The following is a 13877-nucleotide window of genomic DNA, read 5'->3' as shown; positions in this document are numbered from 1 at the left end:
GGCTTGATAATCCACATTCAAAAGTTGGGAAGTCTTTAACACAATGATAGGTGCTTTGAATTGCAGCATGTATTTCTTGCAATACTTACCTTGTATACTTATACCTGATTAACAGTAGTTACACAGAGCTGGTTTATCTTTTCATATTGCTTCTGTGTTCCTGTTCTGGGAAATGTCGTAATTTATATTAATGCCATTTACAATGCCTGATTCCTTTTTCCTGAAAAGCTGTTTAAGGTTGTCCTCTTTTAGGCAAAAAGTAAGCTCATTAGAAGCTGTTATTACTATTTGTTCTTTTATATTTAAGTCTGAGTTGTCTAACAACTTAAGGTAAGCACTGTGTATGAGAGCACCATGCCTCCCTAATGAAATGTCAGGATTCACAGTACTGAGTCGCAAAGCACCAAAAAAAAAGAGCTAAAATACATCAGGAGAGCAAATATTGAACATCACCCTTCTCCTTTAATCATGCCCACAGTTCCAAACCTGTGTAACCCTCGGACCTCCATACCTCAGAGAAAAGGGAATATTCTCAGAAATGGCAGTCTCAGACTTAGCATATGTATGTCTGGATTTTCTGCCATTCAGTCTCCATTCTCCAAGACTTGGCTTTCTAAATACCAATATCTCCAGTGGTTACCAGGCACCATATTGTTTATACATCTTTCTATATCTTTCAACGTTAGTGGCTGTCATATCCAATTAAAATCAGTGTGTTATACATCCAGTCTTGTTCCTCTCTCAAGAACATCATTATTAGAGTGGACATACTTTTGTCTGTGTTCAAATCCTGTTTGAAATCTCCTTCACAATGTTTTTTTCAACTTCAGTAAGTGACAATGCAACTACAAGGGCTTGCTTTTTTTTCTAGCTTAGTGACTTGAGCCTGAATCAAAAACTAATTTTCCCAGCTTTCATACAGCTTATTCTCATCAAACACAAGCAGGATTTTATGAAAAGGTTCTTCAAATGAGTTGCATTTTCAGGATATGTGGAGTTTGTTGTTGTGAGCTTCCAAGCTGCAGAGGCATCATCAGAGAAGACTGTACGCAGTCCACATTTCATACTGTTGTAGAAGCACCCACTTACTACTGTAAAGCAGACATTACTAAAAAGTACCATAAAGCAGGTGCTACAGAAGTATGCTACAAAACAGATACTGCTGTAAAACTCCTAAGCAAAAGAAGTAACGTCAGACCTAAAAATACACAGTCTCAGGATCCTCTCTCAACTCTGTGGCTGTACAACCTGTGAGGAGCTGCACAAACTTGCAGACCAATGGTGGGGTGCAGATTTTGGTTCACCATCCAGTAACACATTAAAAATGAAGGGGCATATAACTTTCTCTTAAACATGTAACAGTTCAGTTTGGTACAGTTTTAGTGGATACGAATGCAGGACTGACAATTAATGACAATGTAATGAAGATGCATAATAAATCATTGAAGCTATAGTTAAGTATGGGGGTCAGCAGGGTCATATGAAAACAAGTCTTATGAGGGGATTGTTAAAAATTAACATTCTTAGACTGCATCCCAAAGACATGCTGTAGGTGGAGTAGGTACTCTAAATTGGCTGTAGGCGTGAGTGCGTGCGTGTGTGTGCTTTCCATGGAAGGTTGGGCGCCGGGCTGGCAACTCGACACTGTAAAACTCCACTGCCAATCCTGAGCGGACAGGTGATCCGCTGTGGCGACCCCTTACCGGGAAAAAGCTGAAAGAAGAAGAAGAAGTGTGTATATTAATAGATAGTATCACTATTGGAAGGTTAAAAGAAAGCTACATTTTTCTTCATATTTTATAATGTAATAGGACCGAATCAGTAGTTCATGTACGAAATATGCTTTTAGTCTATGGTAATTGGAGGCTACATGATATGGATTCGCAGAAAGGTTGGCTATGTATTATCCATTAGGTAGCTTTCAGGATTCAGTAGTATACCTTACTAGAAGTTCAACAATCAGCAATGAAGTATATGAGAAGTGCAAGTAAACATAATCGTCTTTAAGCTTTATTTTTCAGAATGAGTGCATTACATTTAACAGGCTTCATGGCTCTACTATGTAGTACAGTTAAACAGAATATGGTAGCCTGAGCAGTGGTCAGGCACCGATATTCAGGTTTAATGATGCAGAATTAATCTTCTGTTTGTCAGATGTTTCCCCTAATCTGACTAAGGAAGATAAGGGTTTGTGTCCATTAAATAAGATGAAGGCAAGAATAAACATGTATGACCTTTTAGATTTGCAACATATTTGAGTTTCAGACTTAGTGTTATCCTTTGCCAAGTTTCTACAGTATGAGATATTGTCAGGAAGATGATTTAGCATATTACAAAATCGAAAAAGGAGAGAACAGAATGCAAAACTGCTTTCACAGTTATGCCTGAATTCTGCAAGCGAGCTGTCTGTAAGGAGGAAGATGGTAGTTTTAGGGCTTTTTGACCTATGGGCCCAGTGTGATGCCATCAGGCAGTGTGGTGTTTAATATTCAAGATGCTGTTAATTTTTCATATTTTTCCTAAATTTCTTCTCCAAGGGTATGGATACCTAATTTGAAATAAAGCTGGAAGTTGCAAGTAGTTCTGCCGATGTACAGTATTTTATTGAACCTGGCATTAATATGGCCCAAAATGACACCAAGACATACTAGTGATTTGTATCCTGGAGTGAGGTAGAGCTGGAATCTGCAAAGAGTGGACTCTGTGTTTATGTTCATCTTTGGTGTTGCAGCTTGGATGTTCTATGGTGGGTCCAGAATGCCCTAGGCAAGGTGGATAGCAGTAAACATCATGCTGATGATCTGTGCAGAGATGTGGCAGGATAAACAGAACAATACAAGATCTGAAGTCATTGAGCTGAGATAAAATTTGAATGGTGTCCTACCTCACATGCCCTTCAGATGAGCTCATCTCTAGCATTAGTACATTTATAATCTGAAGGAGAATGAAAGCATCTCTCTACAAAGTAGGGCATGTTTTACAATTCTTCTGAGCAGGCTGATTTGTTACAATAACAATTTTAAAGAAAGATTTTTGTATATATATGTATATCTATATAGCTCTATATATAAGATATATGTGTGTATATATGTGTGTGTGTGTGTGTGTGTGTGTGTGTGTGTGTGTGTGTGTATATATATATATATATATATATATATATATATATATATATATAGAGAGAGAGAGAGAGAGAATGATGCAAACTTCATTTTGCTTTCTTAACTCACTGCTGCAGTAGTCCTTACTAATGCAATTTTAAACATATGAAGGCCCATTGTAAATCATGACTTCCAAGGTTCAACACCCTTCTTTCCCAGTTTGGGCAGATGTCTGCCCCTTAGGAATATCAGAACACTACCAGTATAAAGCTGACATCTCTGTGCACCAGTTTAGATCATTTTTTCCCATAATTCACAAATATGTATCGTATTTGTGCATCCATAGTCCATGTTCCAGATCTTACTTAGACAAGTACCCCAATGGGGAAATTTTCTTTGGAATTGTGTGCTTAAATAGGGTTGCACATCTGTTTATCACTGGGGAATGTCCAACCCAAGAAAGAAGGATCGTGCTCTTGTGGTTTACAAATCGGACATAAAGAATGGCATAGCCTTTGCATCTTCTGTTTATGCATAGAGCACTGTATTGAGAGCTTAACATATGCCAGACAATTACTACAAAAACACTTAAGAGAATAGAGCATCCCTGCAAAACTGTTTGGAATAGAGGGGATGCAATGCCGTCACTCATACTACCTTGGTGTCTTCCACTTCATCCCCCAAGAAATGATTTGCTAAAAAAACTAAGGAGAAAGCGGTCAGGGGACTCATATGATTTGACAACTGTGACTGACATCTCTTCTTGCCCCAGGGATGTGGGCCTCATTGAGGTGATTTCACAGCTCATGTGTCAGGCATCTAAGAAATCTGCTGAAGCTCCTTCTGAAACATTTATATGTGTACATCTAGATATGTCACACCTAGCTAAGGAATCATGTCAGGAAATTGGATCAGATGTCCTGCCTTGGGTAGTTGTGACAGAAGTGCTTTTTGTTGTTTCAGTAAGGGAGGGCAGTCTCAACCCATTGTCTTAGTTAGCAAGAATGTCCAAGATTTAAGACACGAAAGTCCAAGAGTCCTGTTCCCAGTCCTAGACTTGCAAGAAAGCAGCCCCACTCAGTAGGCCACAAAAGTTTAAACATAGGACATCTGCATTCAGCTCCCACCTCTGTCCTTTTGGCAAGTGGTGAGTCCATGCTCACCCCAAGGCTGTTCCCCAGGAATGTATCTCCTCGACTCAGGGGTTCCTGCATTTGATGAAAAGCCAAAAGCCATACACAGATCAGATTTCAGTGTATGGAGTCTCCTCTGTTGTGTAAAAGAAGAAACCCTCCACAAAGTGGGATTATGCACCCCCTTAGGCTGGGGGGGAAGAGGGATTTTGTCTGTTTTTACCAAATATTACCCCAAATATGACAAGGACACTGACAAAACCATGTCCTATGCTGTTTTGCTTTACATTATTGAGCACTGCAGTGTATTTCAAGTATAAATCTGTTGGAATGTCCTTGACTGTATTCACTTTTTAATGTTACTGTGTTAGTATTAGCTCAGTGGCCTGAAAATGGCCGATTGGTATCAATGACCTACCCCATATAACAGTTGTAAGTAAATAAACTATAATAAAAAATAAGTAGCTGACATGATTATATGTGGCAGAACCAGTGTGACACTGGATTTTTCTAATGACTGCCCTGTCTTTGTAAATGCTCAAATTTCTCTAGACACCAGTCATGTTCTCCTTGTCTCTTTATTGATTTCAGCATTGTAGCTAGCCTCTGATGTTGACATATTTTTAAGCCACCTGATAGGTTTTTATGTATATGCAGTGGATGCCATGAAATTGCTGTACTTGTACATTTGTCACACAAAATGTATGTTATAAACAATAATTAACAAGAAGCTTATTGATGTTCTTCGTGTTTCACTGATGCAGTCATTACATTTGGGTAATCCTGCTGGCAGGTTGCCCTCAGTTGGCCTGAATTCCAAAGTCTTGGGTCCTGCGTCGGTTGCTGTCGCCTCTTCCCTGACATCAGGTCATCAGGGGTATAAAAGATGCAGTCGACGCCATTTTCTTCAGTCTTTCTTGCCGCGAGGTGCCCGAAGCAGAAGCAGTTCGCAAGTGCCGGTCGGCCGACTCCTGAGATTTTCGTGTTCGAGTTTCAGATCCGAAGTCTTTATTAAAGCTAAGTACCCCATTGGGGAAACTTTTTTCTTGCTCCAGACCGATGTCAGATAAAGTTAATAATTGTATTTCTTGTGGAAAGCAAATACCTCATAAGGATTTTCATTCTTCCTGTATTCCTTGCCTAGGCCCTGACCACGACGTTTCAAGCTGTCGGTTTTGTGCTAGATTTAACCAAAGCACTATTAAGCATCGGTATGATTTTGCATTAAACTATTTTGGGTGCAGATTTAATTATAAAATGTCATCAGATAGCCATCCGACTACCGGTGTTCACAAAAAACGCAAAGAAAAAGAAAAGGATAGGCAACCGAGGCCCAAAACCGACGATGAAGCTTCTCCTAAGCCAGTCGCCAGTTCTCCGGTTCTCAGTGAGGCGCTTTCACAGCCCCTGACACCCGCTACTTTAGAGTCGCAGGCCACTACTGACTCCCATGGGGAGTCAGCTTTGCCACTGGAAACTCAAGGTATTGGAGCCTCGGACACTATTCCCTCAGATGGGTCTGGAGCCACTGAGCAGGCACCGGTTTCTGAGGGTGTATTCAGACCTAAACATTTATACGTTAAACCGACTTCAGCTTCAAAGGCAAAGACTAAAGCACCTTCACAGACAAAGAAACAAACTCAAGAGCCACATGGACAGGCCTCCATGCCCAAAGAACAGATGCTCAAAATGGCCGAAGACTTGATTACCTTGATCAGGGGTTCCCATCCCCTTCCTGATAAGAGGCCTAGGCTCAGATCAGGTTTCTATTTCTTCTGATTCCTCTTCTGATCAGGAATATTCACTTCCCCCCCTATGAGGATTCTGATGCTGAAGAATCTATTCCTTCAGCTTCTCCTCCTGAGGACTATTCTTTTGGGGAAACCTTGCATACCACGAGGGAGCATTTCCACTGGGAGAGCCAAGATTTTTCAGAATCTAAAAAGAGGCTCAGGGACTTCCTTTTACTACCTCAGCACAGGGCTCTAGCCATTCCTCCTGTGTTAGACATTGTAGATGATGTCTTTTCAGAGTCTAGTCTGACCCCTGACTCCTTACCTCCAGTTCCTGTTAAGCTTGATAGATATTACTGGGTGCCTGACTCTCATAAATTCCTTTTCAAAAACCCTACAGCAGACCCAGAGACTATTTCACAGGGTCCCAAAGGGGTTAAGGCTTCCGCTGCGAAAAACCCTACCCCCTGACAGAGATTCTAGGGCACTGGATAGATGGGGAAAAAAGGTTTACACAACTGCTACCTTGGCTATAAGGGCCTTAAACTGTCAGTTTCATATGCTCAAATATCAGCAACATGTCATGACATTGCGTAAACAAAAAATGTTGTTAAACTCTGAAAGTGCAGAAAACAAGGAGATGCAGGATTTATTGTATGCAGCTGAACAAGTTGGAAAGCATACTTTGCAATGTGGTTTTGATTCTCTGGAGGCCTCCTGCAGGGCAGCAGTTACGGGTTCTGTAATTAGGAGGCATGCTTGGTTAAAGGAACAAAGTCTGCCTGATCATGTCAAAGTTAAATTATTAGATGCACCTTTACAGCATGATACTTTGGTGTTAAGGCAGAAGAGGTGTTAAAGAAAATGGAGGACAAAGCTAAATCTATGCAAACTGTCAAAGATTTTTTTTACAAGTGCAGCCACCTAGGTTTAGTAGACACTGGCCTACAAAGAATTGGTCCTTTCCAGTGTCAGACAGACCTCAAAGGGGCAGATTCAGATGCCCTAGAGGCAGATCCCAGGTGCAAGGGTCATACAGGTCAAAGTAATGGGGTGCTTCTACCTCCAAAAGTGGAGAAGACAAATCACAACCATACAGGAAACCGTCCCAATGACTTCTCCCTGCCTGCACCAAGCACTTATCTCCTGGCAGCACCCTTAGGGGGAAGAAAAGCACTATTGTCACAAAATTGGCACATTATAACCCAGGACAAGTGGGTTCTAAACATAGTGTCACAAGGCTACAAGTTTCACTTCCATACCCTGCCAAAGGCAAATGGTTGGCCAGATCTGCCAAAAAATCAATGGGCAGAGGCACAAAAACAAGTCTCATCCCTCACGGATATGGGGGCTATTCCACAAGTACCACAAGAGATAATATTACTGGGTGCAAGCTTAAATACAACTGCCCAGATGGCTTATCTCACGTCAGACAAACAAAGGCAACTGACTACCTATTTCAAAACATTGGCAACAAAGGCCCAGTTATCTGCAAGAAGAATTCTGCAGGCATTTGGCTTCATGGCATCCTGCATCCTACTAATTCCATATGCAAGACTGCTTATGAGGAAACTTCAATGGTACCTAAAAAGTGTCTGGACGCAACATTGCCACAGCCTGGAAACAATGATTACTCTAATTTCCTGCCTGCAACAGGAGTTTCGATGGTGGGCGAAGGCTTGTCACCAAAACAAGGGACAGCCATTCACATTACCCCCAGTCAGGCAGAACCTAACAACAGATGCATCAGATTATGCCTGGGGGGCCCACATGGCAAGAAGATGCATTCAGGGCACCTGATCCACAAACCAAATGCATCTACATATCAATCAAAAAGAGATGCTAGCTGTTCAAAATGCCCTGACAGCCTTCAAGGACCTACTTCATCTGGGACAACTACTGATAAAGACTGACAACACCATGGTCATGTGGTACATAAACAAGCAAGGGGGCACACATTCTTACCCCCTTTGCAGACTAGCCATGGCTTTGTGGGACACAGCATTGACTTACCAAGTTCATCTACAGGCGCAATTCCTGCCAAGAAAGTACTCCGGCAGATGAACTAAGCAGAAACCTCATGGATCCCCACAAGTGGCAGCTGGATCCACAAGCCTTCAGCATGATAACAAGGAAATAGGGATGCCTAGACATAGAAATATTTGCCTCCCCTCACAACTACCAACTAAAAAGATTCTGCACAAGGACTTATCACAGAAAAGCATGAAAAGTGGAGGCCCTATCTTTCAACTGGAAAAACCTGTCAGTATATGCCTTTCCTCCACTGCCTCTCCTCCCCAAGGTACTCCTAAAGGTCAAACAGGAGAAACCAAAAATGATACTGATTGCCCCAGACTGGCCCCGCCAGTACTGGTATCCAATCTTAAGGAACTTGTCTCAATGCCCAGCCTGGACCTTACCTCAAATACCTCATCTACTGTCCCAACAAAACAATCAGATCCTGAACAGCCAACTCAGGACTCTAAACCTGGCAGCATGGCGGATAATGTAGCCATACAAAGCACACCTCTCAGTAAAGCTGTGATGGATGTCATTTTGGAAGCCAGAAGGCCTAGTACCAGGAAATGTTATGCTGGAAAATGGAAGAGATTTTGTGCTTGGAACCAGGCACAAGGAACTGATACAGCTGTACTAAATATTCCTCAGATTTTGCAATACTTAACTGAGATGCTGGACAAAGGCCTATCTTTTTCATCAATTAAAATTCATGCCTCTGCCATTTTGGCTCATTACAATACAGAGCCACCAATATTTTCTCATCCTTTATTAAGGCAGTACCTCAGAGGAGCCAAAAATTTAAGGCCTCCAAGGAGATTGCCAATACCTGCATGGGACCTCAATTATGTCTTGGAAAAACTCACCTTACCTCGATTTGAGCCAGCTGCTACCACTCTGCTCCTAGCAATAACTTCTGCAAGACGAGTGTCAGAGCTACAGGCACTCATGGCTATGGAACCTTTTATCATTTTTTATCCACACAGGGTCTCTCTGAGGACAAACCCAACATTTATGCCTAAGGTGGTGACCAGTGTGGCCCTTAACCAAACTATTAATTTGCCAACTTTTTATCCAAATCCACAGAACAAGGGGGAGAGAATTCTGCATTCTTTGGATGTACACAGACAGCTTAGATTCTATTTGGACAAAACTAAAGTTTTCAGGAAGACATAGCAATTACTAGTGGCATATGCTGCAGGATCTCAAGGAAAGGCCATCTCCAAGTAGACTATTTCAAAGTGGATAGGCCACTGCATTAATTTCTGCTATTCACAACATGGCAAGCCAGTGCCTAAGGGCATTAGGCCACATTCAACCAGAGCTGCAGCCACTTCAGCAGCCTTTCTCAGGGGAGTACCAACTAAAGACATTTTAGAGGCTGCTACTTGGAGTTCAGTGCACACCTTTACAAAGCATTATCATCTGCCACTTTACTCTAAATCCAGGGCAGGCTTTGCTACTGCAGTCCTGTAGGGCCTCATAACCACTCCTAATGCTGTTTAGCTCCAGCCTCCCAACCATAGCTTTGGGACTCTACCCAAATGTAATGACTGCAACAGTGAAACACGAAGAATATAGTACAGTTATGTACACTTACCATAAATGTAGATGTTCGAGTGTATTCACTTTTGCAGTCCAGGTTACCCTCCCACCATCCCCCTTATTTCTGCTGGAACTTTTCTTTCCTTCTCTGATCTATACAACCTATGTGGTGTATTTGCTTGTAGATGAAGGTAAAGTTAATATTGGTGCATGTGTGTTTTATATATACATATATTTATAAATTCTGGCTACCCATTAGAGGGCACCTGACATCTGGGGCAAGAAAAACTGAAGAAAATGGCGTCAGCTGCATCTTTTATACCCCTGACGACCTGACATCAGGGAAGAGGCGACAGCAACTGACGCAGGACCCAAGACTTTGGAATTCAGGCCGACTGAGGGCAACCTACCAGCAGGATTACCCAAATGTAATGACTGCAACAGTGAATACATTCGAACATCTACATTTATGGTAAGTGTACACAACTGTACTTTTTACTAAAATAAAATATGAAACTAGTAGTGAAATATGATGAATGTGGTTCTTTCTCTTTTAAAAGCAAGTGCATTTCATTGAAAAGCTCTCAGTTCATCTTAAAATTGCATTGATAATGTTAATGTAAATGCATGAGTATATGTCATGAGAATTCATGTCAATGTGTGTGTACATATATATATATAATATATATATATATATATGTTTCATATATATATATAAAACAATCAGTTATTTTTGACTCTCACTTCATGGGCTGGTCCATGCATGTTTCACTGACCGCATTCATGTTTTCATCTATATGTAGAAACTTATCAAAGCAGACATTCCTAGAGACATTGCAGGACAACTTCATAGAGATGGACATTCTCACCACGACCCGCCATGATGGTGCCTACAGTGATGGGTACGTGACTATCTACAGCTGTCATTATACATTCAAACACTTCATTTTTTTCCAGGAAATAAAGATGTCATCCTAAAGTGACTTAGGTTTAGGTGCTCTGGACAACTTCTAACCACTCATCCTGGTGGTCTGAGTCACGTTCCAGTTTAGTAATTTTCCTCACCATGTTATTGAGTTTTCTCATTAATATGACAAGTCATGTCATAGCTAAGCTGTGTTTTTTGCACTTTATAGTAATGTAAGAAGAATTTCATTTTAAAATTGGCTCTGGTATCTTGCACAGTATGCTGTTTTTGTACACTTTTAGTTTTAAAGGTTTGAAATCTGTACTTTTTCATATTGCTGCCTTGGAAAAAACTGTTACCTTTAAGCAGTATGTCTGAAACTTACCATATGAAGACTTTAGCCATTGCAGGACTATAATAACAATTTCTGATTATAATTACTGGCATATATAAGGGTGTTATTTTTATTGATCACTGCTGTAACATTACATGTGGCAGTTAGCAGGTGGATATCTGCCCAGACAGCCTTACTCCCAGAGTGCTGTAAATCTCTTAGAGCCTGTGGCTCCTCCCTGACAGAGAGATGCATGTTTACATACCAGATAAATGGGGCAATTGGCCCGTACTGTCTTCACTTCTTTTTTGTTATAGTTGTATGCCGTATTTCATCAAGAAAGTTCGTGATTGCTCAATTCAATCTCAGCCTCAGAGCTGCAATGTACAGAAATATTTGAAAACTAAGTAGTTCATTGGAGGAGACCTTTTTTATTAACAGTTTATTCATGTATCTTTTGCTGGCAAGTGATTCCTAGGTAATTTTTTCCAACTCCTAGGCATGTCTCACGTAGGCTTGAAAAGTCTTTGCAGTTGCAGATGCCAGATCTCACGTAAAAGATTTGCATTCTAAGTGGCTTTTTTGAACAAGAAGCTTGCCACTTTAGTTTGGGTTTCAGTGGGATGACCCTTAGAAAAGGAGAATCCTCACACGATGACCATATGCTACAGAAAAATCTGGATACCCTTATGCAAGCTTCAGTAGGGGCAGCCATCTCTAGCACAGGAGGCACTTTGCCTCCCAAAAAGAGTCATAGAAAGTACAATAACCACAAAGAACTAATTAGTGGTGACTGGGCCCTAAAGAAAGATATAACTAAGGGCTAGAATAGTGAGAGGACCCTAAAGAATGATGTAATTAAGCAGTAGATGACTGCTCCCTTGATACCTAACAGGGCAGAAGACACCATAACTGATGAGCTAGTTTTAGAGACCCTTAATCCTCCATTAGTTCTGCCGGCTGACATCTGCCTTACTGTTGGGAAGTGGACACGTAAGCCACTTCTAGCAAGTCCTCCTGTGTGTCACATACCACTGTAGGTACACCAGGCAAAGATGCCACTTCTGGCACATCCTCCTGTGTGTTGCATGCCACCATAAGTACACCAGGCATAGAAGCCACTTCTGGCACGTCCTCCTGTGTGTTGCATACCACTGGAGGTACACCAGGTATAGAGGCCACTTCTGGCACATCCTCCTGTGTGTTGCATAACACTGTAGGTACACCAGGCATAGAGGCGACGTCTGGCACATCCTCCTGTGTGTTGCATATCACTGTAGGGACACCAGGCATAGAGGCCACATGTTCTTCATGTTTCACTGATGTTCTTCATGTTTCACTGTTGCAGTCATTACATTTGAGTTGTCTGCTTGCAGGTAACCCTCAGTTGGCCTGATTAACAAAGTCTTGGGTCCTGCATCAGTTGCTGTCCCTTCTTCCATGACGTCAGGTCATCAGGGGTATAAAACATGCAGCCGATGCCTTTACATTACTCTTTCTTGCCATGTGGTGCCTGAAGCAGAAGCAATTCGCAAGTGCCGGTCGGCCGACTCCTGAAATTTCGGGTTTCAGAACCGAAGTCTTCAACTAAAGTTAAGTACCCCATTGGGGAAACTTTTTCTTGCTCCTTACCGATGTCAGTAAAAGTTAATAATTGCATTACTTGTGGAAAGCAAATACCTCATAAAGATTTTCATTCGTACTGTATTCCTTGCCTAGGCCCTGACCACAACGTACCTTGCTGTCAGTTTTGTGCTTTATTCAATCAGCACACTATCTGTCGTCAGTATATTTTCGCCTCTAAATATTTTGGTTCTCAGTTTAATTATCCCAGAAATGTCATCGGTTAGCCATCCGACTACCGGGATTCCGAAAAAATGCAAAGAAAAAGACAGAGACAGTCTGCCGAGGTCCAAAACTGCTGACGATGCTTCTTCTAAGCCAGTCGTTAGTTCACCGAGGCACTTTCGCAGCCCCTGATACCCACTACTTCTGATTCGCAGGCCTCTACTGAGACCCATTCGGAGTCCGGTATGCTGCGAGATGCTTCAACTATGGAACCCGCGAATGTTTCTACCTTGGTTGGGTCCAGAGCCGCTGTGCAGGCACCGGCTTCTGAGGGTGTACTCAGGCCTACGGACTTGCATGTTAAACCGATGCTTCCTACTTCACTTAGGCCTAAATCTCGAATTATGCCTAAAAAACTGATGCCCAGGCAGGGTTGCCAGACTTCCCTATTTGAGTGGGATTGTCCCGGGATCAGCAGCCCGATCCCAAGTCCCGCACTGCCGGTTTAAATCCCGGCGAAACAGCCCTCTGCTTTTTCTTTTTGATTGGCCCGTATACCGGCATACGGGCCAATCATAAATCGCTAAATACGGAGCTGCTGGTGTTTAATGCGGAACATCAGGCAGTTCCACATTAAACATAGCTCCGTTTTTCGAGTTTTTTGATTGGCTCATATACCAGAATACGGGCCAATCAAAAATTGGTAAACACAGAGCTACTTGTGTTTAATGCGGAACTGCAAGATGTTCCATATTAAACAGAAGTAGCCTTATGTTTTTAAGCATTTTTTTTTTTTTGGTCCTCACTTTGTCCCTACCCAGCCAGTCGGAAATCTGGCAACCCTGCACCCAGGCCACATGCTCAGACCTCTATGCTTAAAAAACAAATGATAAGAATGGCTGAAGATCTAATAACTCTAATCAGGGGTAGCCAACCCCCCCCCCTTCTAAGATGCCTAGGACTGAAGTTGTTTATGAATCTTCTGACCAGGATTCTGTTTTTTCTGATTCTTCTGATGATCTGGATTTGCCCTTATCTACTTAATGAGGATTCTGATGCAGAGGACTCTATTCCCTCTGCTTCCCCTCCAGACGATTTTTCTTTTGGTGAAACCTTACATACTGTAAGGGAGCATTTCCACTGGGAAAGCCAGGAAGTTTCTGATTCAAAAAAGAGGCTCAGGAATTTCTTACTCCTGCCTCAGCATAGGCCTTTAGCTATTCCTCCTGTACTACACATTGTTGATAATGCTTTTCGGAATCTAGTTTGACCCCTGATTCCTTGCCTCCTGCTCACAGAAAACCTGACAGATACTACAGAGTC

At 41.9% G+C, this 13877-nt stretch overlaps 1 protein-coding gene across 11 annotated transcripts in view; it reads left to right on the top strand.

Moving 5' to 3' along the window:
* The window catches only part of TENM4 (teneurin transmembrane protein 4), a 4497462-nt gene that overhangs the window by 2876104 nt on the left and 1607481 nt on the right, over positions 1–13877 (top strand). For 8 of the 11 annotated variants that reach the window (XM_044071314.1, XM_044071321.1, XM_044071313.1 and 5 more), the window contains one exon: positions 10329–10427. The exons of the other annotated variants lie outside the window; for them this stretch is intronic. In XM_044071314.1, coding sequence (XP_043927249.1) covers positions 10329–10427 — 99 coding nt within the window. The remainder of the gene's footprint in view (positions 1–10328; positions 10428–13877) is intronic. 11 annotated transcript variants of the gene reach the window in all.

This window comes from Protopterus annectens, chromosome 5.part0, assembly GCF_019279795.1.
Source record: "Protopterus annectens isolate FY-2018-M chromosome 5.part0, PAN1.0, whole genome shotgun sequence".
Taxonomy (NCBI): Eukaryota; Metazoa; Chordata; order Ceratodontiformes; family Protopteridae; genus Protopterus; species Protopterus annectens.
This window is presented reverse-complemented; position numbering and strand designations above follow the sequence as displayed.